The 18,718-nt window shown below is 48.8% G+C and overlaps 1 protein-coding gene across 7 annotated transcripts in view; it reads right to left on the bottom strand.

Moving 5' to 3' along the window:
- Nucleotides 1-530: 530 nt before the first annotated feature.
- The window catches only part of LOC101941448 (2,7-anhydro-N-acetylneuraminate hydratase-like), a 69,599-nt gene continuing 51,411 nt past the window's right edge, over nucleotides 531-18,718 (bottom strand). For 3 of the 7 annotated variants that reach the window (XM_065561196.1, XM_065561195.1, XM_065561197.1), the window contains 4 exons: nucleotides 13,377-13,511; nucleotides 12,663-12,764; nucleotides 10,489-10,653; nucleotides 531-916 (listed from right to left, as the gene is read on the bottom strand). In XM_065561196.1, coding sequence (XP_065417268.1) covers nucleotides 767-916; nucleotides 10,489-10,653; nucleotides 12,663-12,764; nucleotides 13,377-13,511 — 552 coding nt within the window. In that variant the 3' untranslated portion in view covers nucleotides 531-766. Of the gene's footprint in view, nucleotides 917-1,745; nucleotides 1,900-6,697; nucleotides 6,833-7,227; nucleotides 7,382-10,488; nucleotides 10,654-12,662; nucleotides 12,765-13,376; nucleotides 13,512-18,718 lie in introns of those variants that run through there. The other 4 variants (XR_010591418.1, XM_065561194.1, XM_065561198.1 and 1 more) reach the window with 4 other exon arrangements.

Below are 18,718 nucleotides of genomic sequence, written 5' to 3'. Positions count from 1 at the left end.
CCACTACACAGCCAGAGCCTGGAGCCAGCGCTTGTTGCTGCACGGCCGGGGTTAGCGCCCAGGGCCAAGGACACGTGGCCGAAGCCAGAGGTCGGTGCCCCCCTGCTGCACAGTCAGAGCCCGGGGCTCAAACCGTGCAGCTGAAACCCTGCGGCCAGGTTCTCCCCTAGGGCTGAAGCCCAAGCCCCAACGTGCCCTGCCCACCCCACAGGTGGGTCAAGAACTCGCCTTGCTCCTGCAGCATTGTGCCCCATCTGTCTCCAGAGGCAGTGCAGGAGCAACAGGGAGGGAGGGGGCGAGGCTGATGCTTTGGCCTCTCCATCACTGCCCAGGAGGCTGTTCTGACTGCACAAAAAGCCCCTGGTGGCTGCATGCGAGAAATGCTGATTTAAACTGACTTCCAGCTGTCAAACCCTTTGCCGTTGTACCTCGAACTGCTGGTTTCTCAGGGCAGAGAACTGAAGGGTTAAGTGAAGTGCCGCTGAAGAATAAGCTTCGTGTCCTTTAAAGGAAACCAGGATAGACACAAATACTGAAGATGATTTTTAATATTTTCTTTATCCAAAAAAAAATAATGAAACGATATAGAAAATTCTATAAACCAACCTTTTGCATTTTACAGATTTGTAGTAGGCAAAATTTGATTTTAGATAGTGCCCATCCCCAGATATATTCCAGATTAGTATAAACAAGACATGATTTCCCTGGGAACTGGGACCAGTTTTTATTCTGTCCCCTTAAATATGAAAGGAGCAAATTTAAAAGTTCATTTGTATGTGGGCTTCGGGAAGAGTTCCTTTCTAGTTTCTAAAAACACAACACGGTTTTCTTTTCTGGATTTCTCGGCCTCAAATACAAGGAGGTGGGTCTGCAGGGTTGCTTCTGGACCAGTCTGAATGAGGGATGGTTTATTCTCCTGTTTAAAAAACAAAATTATTTCTAGTGTTACAGGAATTAAAGACAGAAGTCTGGTTTATAAACCTGGATCCTTGCATCCCTCTCACAAGGGAACTGTCTGATCAGGCTCAAGGCAGTATTCAGAAATAAATTGTTTACTTTGTCCCTTTACTATTCGAGTTATACCAAAGCAAGAGTTAGATAGTGGTTGGGCAATCGTCATACAGTTAAATGGAGTAGATATTAATTAGAATGTTATTGCCAATAAAGACAGTCGACTCAGTAGTAAAGCTTTTGATAATTAGGGGAGGCAACATTGTCTAGTAATAACTGGCTGAACGAAGAGAGGTCCTACTCAGTCACTCCAATGCTGGGGGAATCTCCGCTTTGTTCATCTTCCCAAAAGAATTTTAAAATGGTGACGCCCCAAATGACACCTCTCTCAGACAGAAAGAGAAGAAATAATGGTGGGGAGAAGGGGGGACCCTGGTCTGGGGAGAGGAGGCTACAGAACCACTGGATGGGATGGGAGGGACAGAGGGCACACAGAGCCCCGGCTGGGCGAGATGAAGAAACGTGGGACAGAGCCTGTGACATGAAGGAGGGGTAGGCAGATGCAGGGAATCTGTGAAATAGAGGGGGATGGGAGGGGGCACATGAAGGGGGGGGATGAAGGGAAGTCAGGAGCCCTCGGTGTGTGCAATGAGTACAGCTAAGTGTGAGAGTGCCAGTGAATAATACTTCGCACTTCAAAAGTGACTTTTATCATGGTCTCAAAGAACTTTAGAAATGCAGATTATTTCTTCCCATTTACAAATAAACACTCTGCCGTGGTTTTCTGAAGAGAGCAGCACAGAGTCAGAGGATTAGCTATGCTTCTGCCTCATGACCAAAACAGATCATCTGCCAACGTTTGCTTTATGTGCATGTAGCATTCGGGGGTGGGGTTCTGGGAAGGGATCAGGAGTGATGCTTCTATGTCTAAATCGTCCAGTAGAAGATCTGGAAGTAAAAGACGACGGACAGAGGCAGGTTTCAGTATGAACCCAGCTCCCAGGTAAAGCCTGGCCCCTTCTTGGCAGCTGTGGAGCATTCTTAAAAGACCTAGTCTTGGACTGCAAAGGTTTGGGGTAGCGTTTAAGGAGCACGGACAGGCGATGCATACTTCCTACTGCCCAGGATAGGGTGAGCAGACAGCAAATGTGAAAAATCGGGACGGGGGTGGGGGGTAATAGGAGACTATATAAGAAAAAGACCCCAAAATTGGGACTGTCCCTATAAAATTGGGACATCTGGTCACCCTAGGCCAGGAGTTCGGCTGCACAGGGGCTCACTGCACACCACTATACAGCTGAGATTTGGAACTTGATCAGTGGATCCTTTGTGTTCTCTTAAATAGTAGGGATGAATATTCCCTCCACTGTGGGAATTTCTGGGTAAAATCCTATTGTTGGTATAATGCAGGAAGTCAGATTAGAAAAACCACATTAGTCCTTTCCATGGAATCATAGGACTGGAAGGGCCATCAAGAGCTCATCTAGTCCAGTCTCCTCCGCTCAAGGCACGACTAAGTACAGTAGAACCTCAAAAATACGAACACCAGAGTTACAGACTGACCCGTCAACCAGACTCCACGAGGACCCAGAAGTATGCAATCAGGCAGCAGCGGAGACGAAAAAGAAAAAAAACCCCAACAAATACTGTGCTGTGCCGTGCCAGTATTGCATCTTAAAGTTAGGCACATCTGGGCTGCCTGTCCCCGCCCCTACCCCCTACTTGCCAGGCAGCAGGCGAGCCACTTACAGGTGAAGACGCTGAGGTTCACAGGCACAACTGTGAGCTCCCGAGCAGAAGTGCTGGGGTCTGCACTGGTCACAGGGGCTGTTTGCCCCTCTGGCCGGAGCGGGACAAGCTTGCAACCTTAGTCTCAGTCCAGGAAAGAAGCTTCTTGAGTTGCTGCTGGAACCTGGCCTAGAGTGTGAGCTGCTGGAGCCCGGACTCCTGCCTGCATGCTGCGCCCTGGAGGAGCAGCTCACTTTTAAAGGGCCCCAGCCTGCACCACGCGCCCACTGATGCCCCAGTGCCCCAGGGTGCCTCACTCATCACCCTGGCAGTTGGGCTAGAATCAGAAACTTGTCGGGCAGCCGCTGCAGAGCTGTGAGCCCCCATTCTGAGCAGTCCGCCCTGACGAGCATCCCGTAACGGCTTGTTCAGAGTTACGAACCACCTCCATTCCCGAGGTGTCCGTAACGCCGAGGTGCTACTGTATTATCTAGACTATGGTAGTCAATAGGCAGATCATGGGCCAAATCTGGATTGAAAGGACCCCAAAATCTTTTTATTTACATATTGTTGTTATTTTTTTAAATGATTTTCTCTGCAGTCTGGCCCCTGACTATACATTGTTGAAGAATTTGGACCTTGACAAAAAATAATTGACTACCCTCATCTAGACCATCCCTGAGAGGTGACTGTCTAGCCTGCTAAAAACCTACAATGACAGAGATTTCACAACCTCCCCAGGCAATTTGTTCCAGTCAGCGGCGGCTCCAGGCACCAGCGCACCAAGTGCGTGCCTGGGGCGGCAAGCCGCGGGGCGGGGCGGGGGGGGGGGGGGCGCGGCCTACCATTCGCTCCGAGGGCGGCAGTCAGGCGGCCTTCGGCGGCATGCCTGCGGGAGGTCCGCCGGTCCCGCGGCTTCGGCAGCAATTCGGCGGTGGGTACACCGAAGGCGCGGGACAGGACCGGCAGACCACCCGCAGGCATGCCGCCGAATCCGCGGGACTGGGGACCTCCCGCAGGCATGCCGACGAATCCGCGGGACTGGGGACCTCCCGCAGGCATGCCGCCGAAGGCCACCTGACTGCCGTGATTGGGGCGGCCAAAAAGCTAGAGCTGCCCCTGGTTCCAGTGCTTAACTATGCTGGCAGGAAGTTTTTCCTAATGTCCAACCTAAACCTCCCTGGCTGCAATTTAAGCCCATTGCTTCTTGTCCTATCCTCAGAGGTTAAGAAGAACAATTTTTTTCCCTCCTTGTAACAATCTTTTATGTGCTTGGAAACTGTTGTTATGTCCCCTCTCAGTCTTCTTTTCTCCAGACTAAACAAACCCAGTTCTTTCAATCTTTCCTCATAGATCATGTTTTCTAGACCAGCGGTTCTCAACAGGGGGTTTGTGGCCCACTGGGGGTCCGTGAACCCTTTCAGGGGGGCCACAGGGCCCTGTGGCTAAAATCCAGAGCCCGAACCCCAGCACCTCCCGCAGGGCTGACGCCCTGATCCCTGGGGCCCCCCACAGGGCTGAAGCTGGGAGCAGCAGGGTTCAATTCTGGAGCCCCGATGCTCCCCACGGGGCAGAAGCCCTGAGCCCATGGGAGTACACAGGGGTGTTACACGCCCCCCAACTACAGTGCAAGAGCAGGGCAGTCCTGGGGCAGCTCCACACCCCCCCTCCACCTCCTTCTCTCCCCACCCCCTGGCTATGTCGGAGGTGGGAAGCCAGAGCCCGGAAGTGTGAGCCAGCTACTGCTCTGGGCTGGTGCCATGGAGCAGGCAGCCGCAGCGTTCCCTCGTCTCCTGCTGCTGCAGGGGGTTGAACCTGCTCCCCTTTGCTCAGGCAGGTAGTAAAAGCTGCCTGGGCGGGGGGACCCGGCTTTGCGGCTGGCAGAGCCCTCAGGGTATAGGGGCCGCAGGGGAGCCCTCACAGCACATAGCCCCTAGTTACCCCCTCCCTGCACCCTGAGCTACCCCCTGCCCGCACACAGCCCCTAGTTACCCCCTCCCTGCACCCTGAGCTACCCCCTGCCTGCACATAGCCCCTAGTTACCCCCTCCCTGCAACCTGAGCTACCCCCTGCCCGCACACAGCCCCTAGCTACCCCTTCCCTGCCCCCTGAGCTATCCCCGTCCTCACACAGCCCCTAGCTACCCCTTCCCTGCACCCTGAGCTACCCCCTGCCTGCACATAGCCCCTAGTTACCCCCTCCCTGCAACCTGAGCTACCCCCTGCCCGCACACAGCCCCTAGCTACCCCTTCCCTGCCCCCTGAGCTATCCCCGTCCTCACACAGCCCCTAGCTACCCCTTCCCTGCACCCTGAGCTACCCCCTGCCTGCACATAGCCCCTAGTTACCCCCTCCCTGCAACCTGAGCTACCCCCTGCCCGCACACAGCCCCTAGCTACCCCTTCCCTGCACCCTGAGCTACCCCCTGCCCGCACACAGCCCCTAGCCACCCCTTCCCTGCACCCTGAGCTACCCCCTGCCCGCACACAGCCCCTAGCTACCCCCTCCCTACACCCTGAGCTGTTTTCAAACTTTTTGAGCTGAGCCCCCCACCTTTGAGTTGCTGAGGTGAGTCAGGGGGTGGAGGTGGCATTCCCTCCCCAGACCCCGACGTGCGGAGCTGGCTTGAGCCTCACTGGCCCCTGCCCACCCAAAACAGAAGTCAAACTATGCCCGCGTTTCCACCCTCCCCCGGCCCAGAGCCTCCCCCTCACCCGCTGGGCCCTGGAGTTTTTATGGCATGTTGTGGGTGGCCTCCGAAAGAAAAAGGTTGAGAACCCGTTCTAGACCTTTAATCATTTTTGTTACTCTCCTCTGGACCCTCTCCAATTTGTCCACATCCCTCCCGAAATGGCGCCCAGACCTAGACACAATACGCTAGCTGAGGCCATGTCAGCGCAGAGTAGAGCGGAAGGATTACTTCTCGTGTCTTGCTTACAGCTCTCCTGCTCATCCTGCCCAGAGTGATGTTTGCTATTTTTGCAAGTGTGACACTGTTAACTCATGTTTAGCTTGTGGTTCACTCTGACCCCCAGATCCCTTTCTGCAGCATTCCTTCCTAGGCAGTCATTTCCCATTGTGTGTGTGTGCAACTGATGGGTCTGTCCTAAGGGGAGCACTTTGCATTTGTCCTTATTGAATTTCATCCTGCTTGCTTCAGACCATTTCTCCAGTTTGTCCAGATCATTTCGAATGTTCATCCTATCCTCCAAAGCACTTGCAATGCGTCCCAGCCTGGTATCATCTGCAAACTCTATGCCATTATCTAAATCATTGATGAAGATATTGAACAGGCCCGATCCCTGTGGGACCCCACTCGTTATGCCCTTGCAGCTTGACTGTGAACCACTGATAACTACTCCCTGGGAACAGTTTTCCAACCAGTTATCCACCCACCTTGTAGTAGCTCCATCTAGGTTGTATTTCCCTAGTTTGTTTATGCAAGGTCAGAAAGCCTTACCAAAGTAAAGATATACCACATCTACCGCTTCCCCTCTGTCCACAAGGCTGGTTACCTTGTCAAAGAAAGCTATTAGGGATTCATACCTGGATCTATCCAGTCTTAATAGCTATGAATCCAATGGCTTCCCTTCCCACATGATGTCAGCAAAAGTAGCAACGAGGCAGCTGAACAGCTCTGCTGCCACAGTGTGGCATGGGGGGGAAGGATTTTTTCCACTCAGTCCCAGAATCCCTCCCCAGGGACCAGCCCAGCTGCTTGGGATATGCCTTGGGCACAAAGTTTAGGCTTCAGCCAGTTCATAGCTCAGTTTCAGACCATGTGAAAAATCAGAAAAAGTAACAACCATCACCAATTACATTTGAAAACTTGTCTTCACAACCATAAACGTTTAACAGAAAGTTTCTATGTAAAGCTTCAATTCTGCAGAAAGTGATGGGAAAGCATCCCACAAGTAAGGGACATTTTCTTCCTTGCTATATTGCCAGGCTCTGAAAGAAAGGGAGCCAATGGCAAAGCTGGGACCAGAACCTATAATTCCCGACTCCCAGACACTTACTCTAACCACTGGAGACAGCGAGGCTTAGCAGGGTGTGAAGACTGGTAGTCAGGAGATCTGGGTTCTGGTTTTGGTTCTACCATTAACTCGCTGAGAAACCATGAGAAACCACTGAGCCTCTCTTTGCTACAGGTTCTGTAAAACAAATGTAAGTTCTACATAAACGCAGGTGTGATGTGAGTTTTAACTACTTTTTGAAATGTACTTTGTCTTTCACTTAAAAATCCCAAAGTATTAATGTAGGGTAAAAATAAATGGGTGACTTCTTAAAACGTATATTTTTTAAATACTCAAAGTGCTTTCAAAATTAACAATCCACACTCTGGGCAAATTATTGGCTCACAAACTAAACAAAAATATTTAAGAGTTAGTTTCTCCAAAACATTTAATGAAACAATCCTCAAGCATTAAAAAGCAAGCAAGTTATAAATGAAGGCAACATACATAGCCAATACGTATCAGTTTCCAAGCACTGGCCCACTATCATGCTATTTAATCTCGCCAAGATAGTAACACTCCAACACACTCACCTTCGATTCAACTAGTGCTATCGCCTCATCCTCAAATGAACACATCAAATGACTGATCACCTGCAATGCACAACCTTAGCTCTGACCTTCCAATGCTACAGTTAATCATTATCATCTTAAAATTGCAGTTTTTAGCATCTCCATATACTATGCCCTAAATAAAGAAAAAACATAACACTGATCACACAAACATATTTCTCAAAAACACACCTGAACTTCACAACGTTCACATTATGAGCCTGATCCTTGGTGCAAAAGGACCAGGAAAAACGGCATTTCCAGAATTGGGATTCTGCCAGCATCAGTAGATGGGGGGGGGGGGGGGTTCCTACCCCTCACTACTTCTAGATCCCAGTGTGGGGCACTACTGGGGTAATTCAAATGGATCCTTTGCAGCGCCCTGGACTTAACTAGGTGCAGTTGCGTACAGAAGCGGATTACAATATATTGGGCCCCGCACTGTGGGCCCCCCCCCCGCCCCTTCCCTTCCCCCAAAGCCTCGCCCTCTGGTCTGGCCAGAAGCTGGGCCATGGTAAGAACTACCCAGGGAGCCTGGGCCACCCTGGGGAGCCTGGACCCTCCACTTGCCTTGGGCGGAATGCACTGTGGGGCATGCACTGGGCGGCATGCACTGGGGGGAAGGGACAAGGGCTAGGGGCTGCTATCAGGCACTCTGGCCCCCTGCCCAAGGCAGGTGCAGCCAGGGTCCGGGGCTCCCCACAGCTGCCTGGACTCCCTGGGGTAGCTCTTACCACAGCCTAGGGCAGGGGTCCCCAAACTGTGGGGCCGCCCCACTAGGGGGGCATGGAGGAACGTTTGGGGGGGGGGCGCGGCAGGGCCCAGCCCTACTCCCAGCTCTGCTCTCACCCCACCCCAGCCTTGCCCCAGCTGTGACTCTGTTCCTAGCCGCATCCCCCACTCACAACCCCTGACTGTGGGCCCTGGCCCCACTCCTGCCCTGGCTCCGGGGGGGGGGGGGGGGGAAGGGGGCGTGAGCGCGACTGAAAATGTTCGGGGACCCCGGCCTAGGATGACCAGACGTCCCATTTTGACCCCAGTCGTCCCAACCTTTTTAGCAAAACCAGGCATTTGTCCTATTTGCTCTTGCCAACTGATCACTAGCTGGCAAGAGCAAATGGAACAAATGCCCACTTTTGCCAAAAAGGAGCTTGGAGGGAGGATGAGTGGCAGGGCTTGGGGGGGGGGGGGGTGAGCAGTGAGCTCGAGTCAGCCCAGTGAGGGGGAAAGTGGGGGGTTTCACTGAGTGGTTTGGGCCAGCCCCGCAAGGGGGAGGGGAGAGGGCCAGCTCTGTACAGGGGGAGAGGGAAGAGGGGGAGCTCAGCGCCACACGGGGGAGGGGGAAAGGGACAGGAGAGGGGCTCAGAGCACCTCCATGCCGAGGAGGGGGAGGGGAGGGAGAAAGGGGCTGAAAGCAGCTCCACGCTGGGGAGGGAGGGGGAAAGGGAGAGGGGCTTGCGTGAGCTCCAGGCCGCGCAGTGTGGGGTGTAACAGGGCTCACTCCAGTCTCACACAGCGGGCCCCTTGCTCCAGCGCCAGGCGGGGGGCTAGGGCCAGCTCTGCCTGGGGCGGGGGGAATTGCTCACCTCCTCCACAGGTGTCTCTGGCTGGGCTGGAGGCGAAGCCTCACGGGGAAGAGGAGCGGGAGGGGGATAGAGAAGGAGCAGGGGCCGCGGCTAGAGTTCTAGCTGCTCCTGTGGGGCCCCCAATTGGTCGGGGCCTCTGGGCACGCCCCCGCTGGCCCATACGGTAATCCGCCAGTGGCTGTGTATTGGGCCCTATGACTTTAAAGAGACAGGATCAGCTACACAGCACACAACACCAAACATAACCCAGAATGGCAAAGTGTAGTTCTCTGTCCCCCCTCTATCGACTGGGCCACAGAGATGTGTATTTGTCTGCTACAGCCGTTTAGCTCAGGCGATAAATAGAGGCTTGTAGTTTTAGATCCAGAGGTGCAAGTTCAGTCTCTGCTGCTGACCCTCGTGTACACAAACACGACTGGAATGTACAGTCATACCATTGCATGTGCATGTTCACAACGTTACACAACACAACGAATGAACAGGTTAGAATTACCCCTGTGCAGTGCTGTTTCAGTTAGCATGTTGGTGTGGCTTCAGAGAGTCCAGGGCTAGAAGGGACAACTATGATCATTTAGTCTGACCTCCTGCATAACACAGGCCAGAGAGTTTACCCAGAAATTCCTGCAGTCGGTCCAACAATTTGTGTTTGAACTAAACCATATACGTTAGAAAAGCATCAAAGCCTTGATTTAAAGACAAGGTGTGGTAATTTAACCACTGGAACAGATTACCAAGAACTGTGGTAATTACCCTCCCTGATAGAACTGGTGGCATCTTATTGCAAGTTTCAACTTCTCTGACTTCAACTTCCAGCCAGTGGATCTTGTAACACCTTTGTCTGCTAGATTAAAAAGAGTCCTCTAGTAGCAGATATCTGCTCCCTATGTCGATAACTATAGCACCATGATCAACTCACCTCTTAACCTTCTCTGAGGTAAACTAAATGGATTGAGCCAAAGTTTCTCTTTGCGGGATAGGCTGTCAGACCACACATCAGTCTTGTAGCTTTAACTCTCGCCAATTTTTCAGCATTCTTTTTGAAGCAGTTGAGTAGCACAATGGTAGTAACCTAATGCTTGGAGATCGGTATTGTGTTGAGAATGAATGTTCCTTTAACTTACGTGTTTCGTGCTTTCTAATGTTTGTGTTTCATGCACTTGCGCAACCCTAATTCACGAGGGGTTTTTACATAGGACTGTCATAGTTTTAAAAAATAAAAACAGAAGTAAATGTGAGGGCTGAGGCCCGAGGGCTGTGTTGTTTACTTAAAACTTTGCATCCTCAGAAGACAAACTTTAGCTGATGTTCCAGCTTCCTCTGACACTCAAAGTTTTAACATTTGAAGGACGAGCCATTTTATAAACCACATTTTATCTTGCAGTCTTTTTTCTGAATTAGGAGATAAGGGACAGCCAACAATACAAACATATTGTCATTTTAAGTTGTAAATGCATTCCAAATCCACACTTAAGATGTAATTATCCCCGCATCACCCAGAAATGTGACTACAGTCTAGAGAAGTTTCTCAGAAGGGGCTTGTAGAATGGTGGATTAGATGTCTAAATAATGGGACTTCTGCTACCATTGCTGCTTTTATTGAATGTCTGTTATTGTGGAAATCCCTACCCTTGTGGCAGGGTTGACAAAGAGAACTTACAGTTAAAGCTGAAATAAAGCTGTCCATCAGATAGTAGTCAGCTCCATCGTGCCCCATTAAATGGCTTGGAATGAATGCGGATTTGTTTGTTGGATAAGCAGTTTTCTTTCTTGTGCAAAAGTCAAAAACTTGCACTGGTCCCCCCCCATCACAGAATAGTTCTCCCTAGAAGTCCAAAGTAAAGCACAAAACACACCTTACTAAACACATCACTACGAATCTTTGACAGTGTTTCTAGTGTGTCTAAAACATGTCTACATTGCCCACAGCGCGGCCGCACTGCAACATGGGCAGTGTAGACACACCCTAAATGTAATGTCCACAATGAGTTTCTATCACAATTAAAATGTATTAAAATCTCTAAACAAGATATTAAGACCACTCCTAGAAAAGTTACGTTGTATGTTTTTAATATTTTTCATTATGGACAGCATCTACCCGGTATTAAAATAACGACTAGCTTAATCAGCAGGAGGGTCAAAAATGCACGACAGAGCTATTGCACTTGTTTATTTGCTGGCCACTGACCTCCAGTTTGACAAAGGCCTCATATGGTCACAGGCCTCTAAAATGTGTCTCAAAAGTCAGCATAAAACACCAGGAAATACTATATGGTAAAATAGTTTTTAAGGGGCAGTTAGCAGACATAGCATTGAATTACTAGACCATAGTTGTTTGCGTAACAGAGGTGTCCAATAAACTAGTGCAGCAACACAGATGAAAACTATTGCACTCAGCAAGACTTTTCCCCGTAACAACACTTGGTTAGCAGTTACACACATAGTATGCTGAAGTGTTAGTGTTTATAGCAAGATACTAATTCAAAAATCGCTAAGGCCCATAATCCGGGCATGTCCCCCTTTTTTCACTCACACATCCAGGCCATGTCCAAGCCGTGCTGCTTCTACTTACCTTGTTCTACATCTCTACCTTTCCAAATGACTAGAGCTTTTGTTCAGAATCTCTCTACTCTGAATACAGGCCCTCAGTATCTCTGTCTCTCTGGCCTTTAATGGGAATGAGGTAGTGTCCCCATAACTAAGACCCTAAGAAAATAACAGACTTTTTCTTTTCTTTTTTAAATTCACGGTAGCATCCCAGGTAAATATTTGCATTTCATGGGACACGCATGGCCGCTGATCACCCCTGAACTGCTGTGATTTTTCCAACAGTGGCAAGGCAGAAGCAGGGTTAGCGGGTCAGTCCCATCCCAGGCTGTGGTAGGAGGTGGAGGGCTGGTCCTATCCCAGGGAGTGTTGGTGTTTTACCACATGGTGCTGGCCAGCCCGACCCAGGTCAGCGATTGGGATCCAGCTAGTTCCATGCTCAGCTCCAGCAACTGCTGCTGCTTCCTGTCTGTCCAGTGCGGAGAAGGGGGCAGCACTGACAACATCACGATTAAGCTCCCTGGCCTGGTCCGCCCCATTGCGACCTCCGGCAGCCCAAGAGGAGACAACACAGCACCAGCTGGTGGGGAGCTGAGGCCAGCCTGATCCTCTTGCCAAGGCGTGGCCTTCCTCACACTCCGATCACCCTGCAGGGGAAAGGGCTACCTCACGCCCCGATCTCTCCATCAGGGTAAGGCCTCCTCACACAGCTGTTCATATTACAAGTGGCTGCAGTGCTAGACATTGTGCTGGCTACGGTGGGGGGATGGATCCTGGTCTCGGCTCCTGCGCTGTCTCCCCCAAGGCTGCCAGGGGCTGCTCTGGGATGGGCCGCTCCTAATTGCTGAATTGTCAGAGCTGCCTCTCTCTGCCTGCTGGCCAGACAGGAAACAGCACTGGCAGCCTGAGCCAGATCTCAGTGCGGCGTGAGCTAGCCCCCGATTCCTGCCCCTGGACCATCTAGTGTGGTCAGACATTCCCCGCACTGCCCTCACCATCTTCCTGCCCCCCTCCTGAATGGGACCAGCCTACTAACCACCCCCCCACCCCAATGAGCAACCTCAGCAGGGAGGTGGGAGCAGGGATGCCCACTTCCACCTCCCTGCTGTTGGAAAGGGCTAATTCCATGATTTCCATGGAGTCCATGAAATTGTGATTTACCAAGGGCCTTACCCATAATATCCTTATAATAGGCCTTATCCACAACTCTCATTGATTTCAGTGGGAACAAGATTGTGCCCAGTAACTAGTAATGGTGAATCGTGTGGCAATCACCCATTCATTTACCTTGGTCCCATAGATTGTGGTTTTCCTTGTACCCAGCCGCTCCGTAAAGGCCATCATAGTAAAAGCAGCTGTTGCTCCTCCTTCAAACTCCATATTAACAACCTGGAAAGAGTAAAGAAGGTAAGAAGTGCTGAGAGGAGTCCGGCAGGAGTGGGTGACGGGGTATTTCCTCTCATCTATCCTATAACTAGGAGTTCCAAAGTAGACAGCACACACATCTGAAAGAGGAAATTAACAGAAGTTACATATCTCGCACATGAGGCAAGCTGGAAACTCCATGAGTTGTGTGCTGTGAGCATTTCTACTAGAGCAGCACAGAATTCACGTGTTGTACACGTGCTATTTGTCAGAGAGTTTGACTTTGTTTTATCCTGTGCTGCACACAAGATACTTTTCAACAGTTTACTTTTTGCAGCAGGACTCCTGGCAGATTCACACCGTCTCAGAGCGGTGCTACTAGAGCTATGCTTATGGAAGCACTTCCAAAGGACTAGAGCTTACACACAAAAGTTTTCTCAAGGGCCAAGCTTTCCTTACAAAATCTCAAACAGGGAAAACTTTAACCAAATAAAACAACTTAACTGGTTTATTTTAAGACATACAAACTGAAGTGTACTGGTTTCATACTCCGAACTAATTTCTACAATTTTTAAAAATGTAAATAAATAAATAAATGTTTACATGCACTAGCTAGATGAACAAAAAATATCATACCTGGTTACTGACAACATCATTGTCACATTCATAAACACATCTTCCATATGGACCGCTGCGCAGGGCCTCTGTCACAGCTTCTATGTCACAAACACCACTATTGCACACAACAGATACTGGCCAATTAAAATAACCCTACAAAAAATAACAACAACGTTACTTATGCAAGACATACTGTATTCTTATCTCAAACTTGCCTCTCATCTTGGACCAAATTCTCATTATATGTACAGAAATCAGAACCATTTGCTACAGCTGGGTCACAAAACTGTTCCTGTAGGTAAACAACATGAACTCTCAGCGTGATGCTGTGGCAAGAGAGTTAGCATGATCCACTGAGGTATAAACGGGAGTTTCAAGTAGGAGTCCAGAGGTGGTATTATCTCTGTGTACGTCGGGTCCACTTCTGGGGTCTGCACTTTAAAAATTATGTTAACAAATTGGAAAGAGCTCAGAAGAGAGCTACAGGAGTGACTCTAGGTCAGTAGGCGACTTGATCAGTCTAATTTCCTATGTGAAGAGAAGATTTCTGATAGTTGGGGGGTTTCTAGGTGACAAAGGCATAAAAAGATCCTATGTCTGGGTGCAGAAACCAGACAAATTAAGATGGGAAATAAAATCATATTTTTTAAACGAAAAGGGTAATTAGCTATTGGAACAACTTACCTAGGGAGGTGGTGGATTCACCTTGAAATCTTTAAATCAAAACTGGAATTCTTTCTAACAGATATGCTATAGCTAGGGCTCCGTGTCTGTCTGTCTGTCCACCCGTGTCTGACTTCTGCAGCGGCCAGTGTGGCTGAGTCCCGGGCTCCCTCCCTGCAGCTGGTACTGGGGGCTCCTGGGGCACCCCCCGACCTCCAAGATTCAGTCAGGGTTATTTGTGGTACAAGTCATGGACAGGTCATGGGCCGTGATATTTTGTTTCTTGCTCGTGACCTGTCCATGACTTTGACTAGAAATACCCGTGATTAAATCGTAGCCTTAGCTATAGCTCAACTGAGAAGGTCTGAGCTTGAGGAAGGTGAAATTCCATGGCCTGTGGTATGAAAAAGATCAGTCCAGATGATCATGATGGTCCTTTCCAGCCTTGAAAAGTCTTATGAATTCTTGCTATCCCTGGGATTCTCCACTGGCCTCCTCAGGTCACCCCCGAATCACAGCCAACATCAGTGCAGGTGCTGTTCCTATGCCTCCACTTTACACTGGCAGGCTACCTGAGAGCAGGCAGCGGCAGGACTCCAGGCTGCTTTATTGTAGCTTGCAGCTGGAAAGAGTGCTTGCCGAGTGACAATGGCAAAGAATCAAAGAGTTGTTTCTTTTAACAATGAACAAGTAACTTTTAGAACAAGGAGAAAAATACCACCCCACAAGCGTCTCTTTCTCTGCTTCACTGTAGAGCTTCTGCCTCCAACCTCCCGCAATCATCTCCCAGTTGGCTTCTTGCTACTGATTTAAAGAAACAGCACGGATATCCTCACAGTGTCCGCAGTGGCAAAATGTCCTGCTGGATTTGGAGTTCAGCACTTCTGGAGTGGGCAAACCAGGCACAACTTTGCTCAGGTCATGCCCCTGCCTCACTGCACACTGACACTAACGGGAGTCAGTATTGTCTGCAGCTTCCTCCAGCAACGTGAACGTACAGTTACAGAGATACTCGACCCTTTTCTCCCTGACACTAGTGTGCACTGGGTCAGTCACTTGTGTCTGCTTATGGACCCAACTGTGACACTACGCCCCATATTCTTCATAAAAATATTGTTATAATATGACTTTGGCATAACTAAGATGTGGCTTATGCAAGATGGGTCATGTGAGATATCATTGGGAAGGTTCTGATTTACTGAATATGATTATCCTATTTGTATACATGTATCATTTCTGTACCTGAAGTTAGGAATATTGACTATGTAACAATTACAAGTGGGTTTGAACCTGGGGAATGCCCACCAGACAAAATGCAATCAGTCTGGCTGGCTAGTCAATGGCCCATTAGGAAGAACAATAGGACTTTGAAGATGCTAATCTCCCAACTTCCTAGGAAGTCTTCCTGAGTATTTATGACTGCTTTGACACTGCAGGGTCATGTGATCATGTCACCTGGTACTGGACTCCATCTTGGACTGCTAGTGTTTCTCCACTAGTAAAGGGTGCGGATCAAACTAGGAAACAAAGGATTCCCGCCATATGTAAATCCTAGTTAAGGCTGGGAAGTGAGTCAATCAGGGTCAGTTCTTCATGGAATCCCTGCCCGAGATGACTGCTGAAAACACCCAAGACTGATCTGGGGAAGAAAGGACTGGTCTCAGGCTAGAAGGTGTCTGGCCTGTGAAAGGAATAACTGGAGTTCTAAGAGGCAAGCAAGAGCAGTTTGTCTTCAAGAAACTCTGCAACCTGCTTAAAACAACATTTAGGGTGAGAAATTACTACTTGTAGCCAGTTTCTTTAGAGTATTAAGCTTAGTTTGTGTGTTTATTTGCTCAGTAATCTGCTTTGCTGTTTCCTATCCCTTATAATCACTTACAATCTATCCTTTGTAGTTAATAAACTTGTTTTTGTTTTGCAGTTTGTGCAATTCATAATGGGGGGGGGAGCTGTGCATATCTTCCTCCACATTGAGGGAGGGGGCGATATTCCTGAGCTTATGCTGTACAGTTCTCTGTGCAGCGCAAGACAATACAATTTTGGGTTTGCACCCCAGAGGGGTGTGTGCACTTGAATGCTGGGCAATCCCCAAGCTGATTCTTCCCAGGCAAAGCTGATTTCAGTGTCTATGTTTTTCTGCAGGTGGGTGGTCCCTACCTGTGTGTGTGCTAGAGGAGGCTTGAGGGCCTGGCTCAGCAGGACAGGGTGAGGGAACCCAGGCTGGTGGAACGGGCGGGCTCAGGGGGACCCCAGTACATCAGGTGGCACCAGGGCCAGATTAACCCATAAGCTAATAAGGCTAAAGCCTTAGGCCCTCCTATTTTTAGGCCCCACTGTAGGCCCTCCATTCCATATTGAGCGATGGTAGCGGGGCCATGTGAATTTTTTTGTCTCATTAGATATTGCTTTGTACAAATTAATCCATCAAGATTGTGAATTCAATTTATGGGAGTTGTGATTTTGTCATTGTGGGCTAAGTAAGTGTTTGTGGGCCCAAGCAATATTGAACTTTGTACACAGTAGGCCTACACTGGACAATGGAAACCATGTAGAGAAAAGGAGGATGGCAGAAATTGAAGGAGGCCCAAGAAAGACGGCAAAGACAAGATGCAGTGCTAATAGGAACTCCTTCTCTCCTAACGTTTTTTCCTCCTGCTAAGTCTGGTGGTGAGGAAGTCCAGGTGATACCAGCCCAAGTGAACCCGCTGCGCCTGCGCCTGATGGAAAGGAGCAGCCTCCCGTGACTTCTCTAGCTGCAATCTCACCCCACTCCTCTGAAGACTTTCCCAGTGATAGTAATACAAACATATCCTTCTCCAGCGATCCAGGCGAGTGGGACGTAACTTCTCAAGAGCTCATTACATATTGGACTGAGAAGGGCCCACAGAAATGACAGGATCTAGATGCTGACTTTTCATTGACAAAGCGAGAGTACACCAATCAGAATCGTTATCTGATCAAATCAATGTTTGAATATGTGAAGCCTAACGAACAGATTGGCAAGCGAGAATGGCTCATCTATTCACCTTCTAAGCAGAAAGTGTACTGGTTTTATTGCCGCCTGTTTTCTGATACCAAAAAGCAGGGAATGTTCTGCGAAGGCTTCAGTGATTGGAAGAATACTGCATACATTACCAATCATGCAATGAGTGAGCAGATACATTGTCAGTTAGCAGCAACCATGCCCGAAAGAAAGTTAATGGCAGAATTGATACCCAAATGGAAAACCAGTTTTGGAAGCTCGTGCTTATTGGAAGAACGTTCTCAGGCAAGTAGTGGAAACCATAGTTTTTTTTGCTGAGCGTGGTCTGCCATTCCATGGCTCAGATGAGACTGTTGGATTGAAACACAATGGCAATTATCTTGGTGTTCTAGAGCTAATCGTTAAGTTCGACCCTTTCTTAGCTCAGCACATCAATGAACGTGCAAATCGTGGAAAAGGCCATACATCATATCTATCAAAGACTATTTGTGATGAATTCATTGCACTGCTGGTGAAGAAGATGCTATCAGCCATTGTAGATGAGATCAAAGATGAGGGATATTTTTCAGTGTCTGTCGACTCAACACCGGATGTGTCACATGTAGATCAGCTGACTGTCATCTTGCGTTATGTGCTACCAGCAAACCAGCCACACAGGGGAGAAACCTGCCTCGTACCCACTCGATTTCCTCACTGAAAATGGGATTGATATCAGCCTTTGTCATGGACAAAGCTCTAACAATTCAAGTAATATGAATGGCAAATATTCAGGGATGCAGGCAAAGATAAAAGAGCGCAATGCTTTGGTGGATTCCATACAATGTGCTGTACACTCACTCAACCTTGTTGGCCAGTCTGCCGTCGATTATTGTGTTGAAGCAGTTTCTTTCTTTGGATTTGTCCAGGAATTCTACAATTTTTTCTCTGCATCAACCAGTCATTGGATGATTCTTAGAGATTCACTACCAGAGGGATGCCCAGTGCCCAAATCACTCTCAGGGACACGGTGGAGTGCCAATGCTGAAGCTGTGAATGCAGTTGTTCTGGGATACCCCAACATCCTTGAAGCACTAGAGAGAACCAAGGATGATGAATCTCAAAAATCAGCAACAAGAAAAGATGCGAAGATCCTGAAGGATGTAATGCGCACTTTGGAAACTGGTATTTTGTGTGAGGGCTGTAATGATGTACTTCAGCCATTCACCAAGTGCAGTCTAAGCTTGCAAAGTGCTCAAATTGACCTTTCCAGTGCTGTAAACCTAATGAGGAGTCTTGGAACTGTTCATCAGGAAATGTGGGATAGTTTTGATGACTATGAAATTCAGGGGGCTGCAAGGACTGCTAACCATGAGCATAAGTCAGCCAAACGCCGCAAAAGACAGAAGACATGTGATGATGCAACTGCCCACTCATTCAGTGACAAGGAGGCCTTCACAGTTAATACCTTCATTACAATCATCGACAAACTGAAGTGTGCATTAGAACATCGGCTCAAGGCTTACGAAAATATTGACAAAACCTTTAGAGTACTGGCAAATTTTTCGCCTAACATTTCAAGTTCCAAACTCAGTGAAGGTATCAAATGTCTGTGTCAGAAGTACCCAAATGATCTCCTGGTAGATTTTACTAAAGAATTTCTTCAATTTGCTGAATTCACATCACTCTCAGATATAGAGAGAAAAGATGACAAAAGCAAATCTATTTGGATGTACCG

The sequence above is a fragment of the Chrysemys picta genome, chromosome 11 (assembly GCF_011386835.1).
Source record: "Chrysemys picta bellii isolate R12L10 chromosome 11, ASM1138683v2, whole genome shotgun sequence".
Lineage (NCBI taxonomy): Eukaryota > Metazoa > Chordata > Testudines > Emydidae > Chrysemys > Chrysemys picta.
This window is presented reverse-complemented; position numbering and strand designations above follow the sequence as displayed.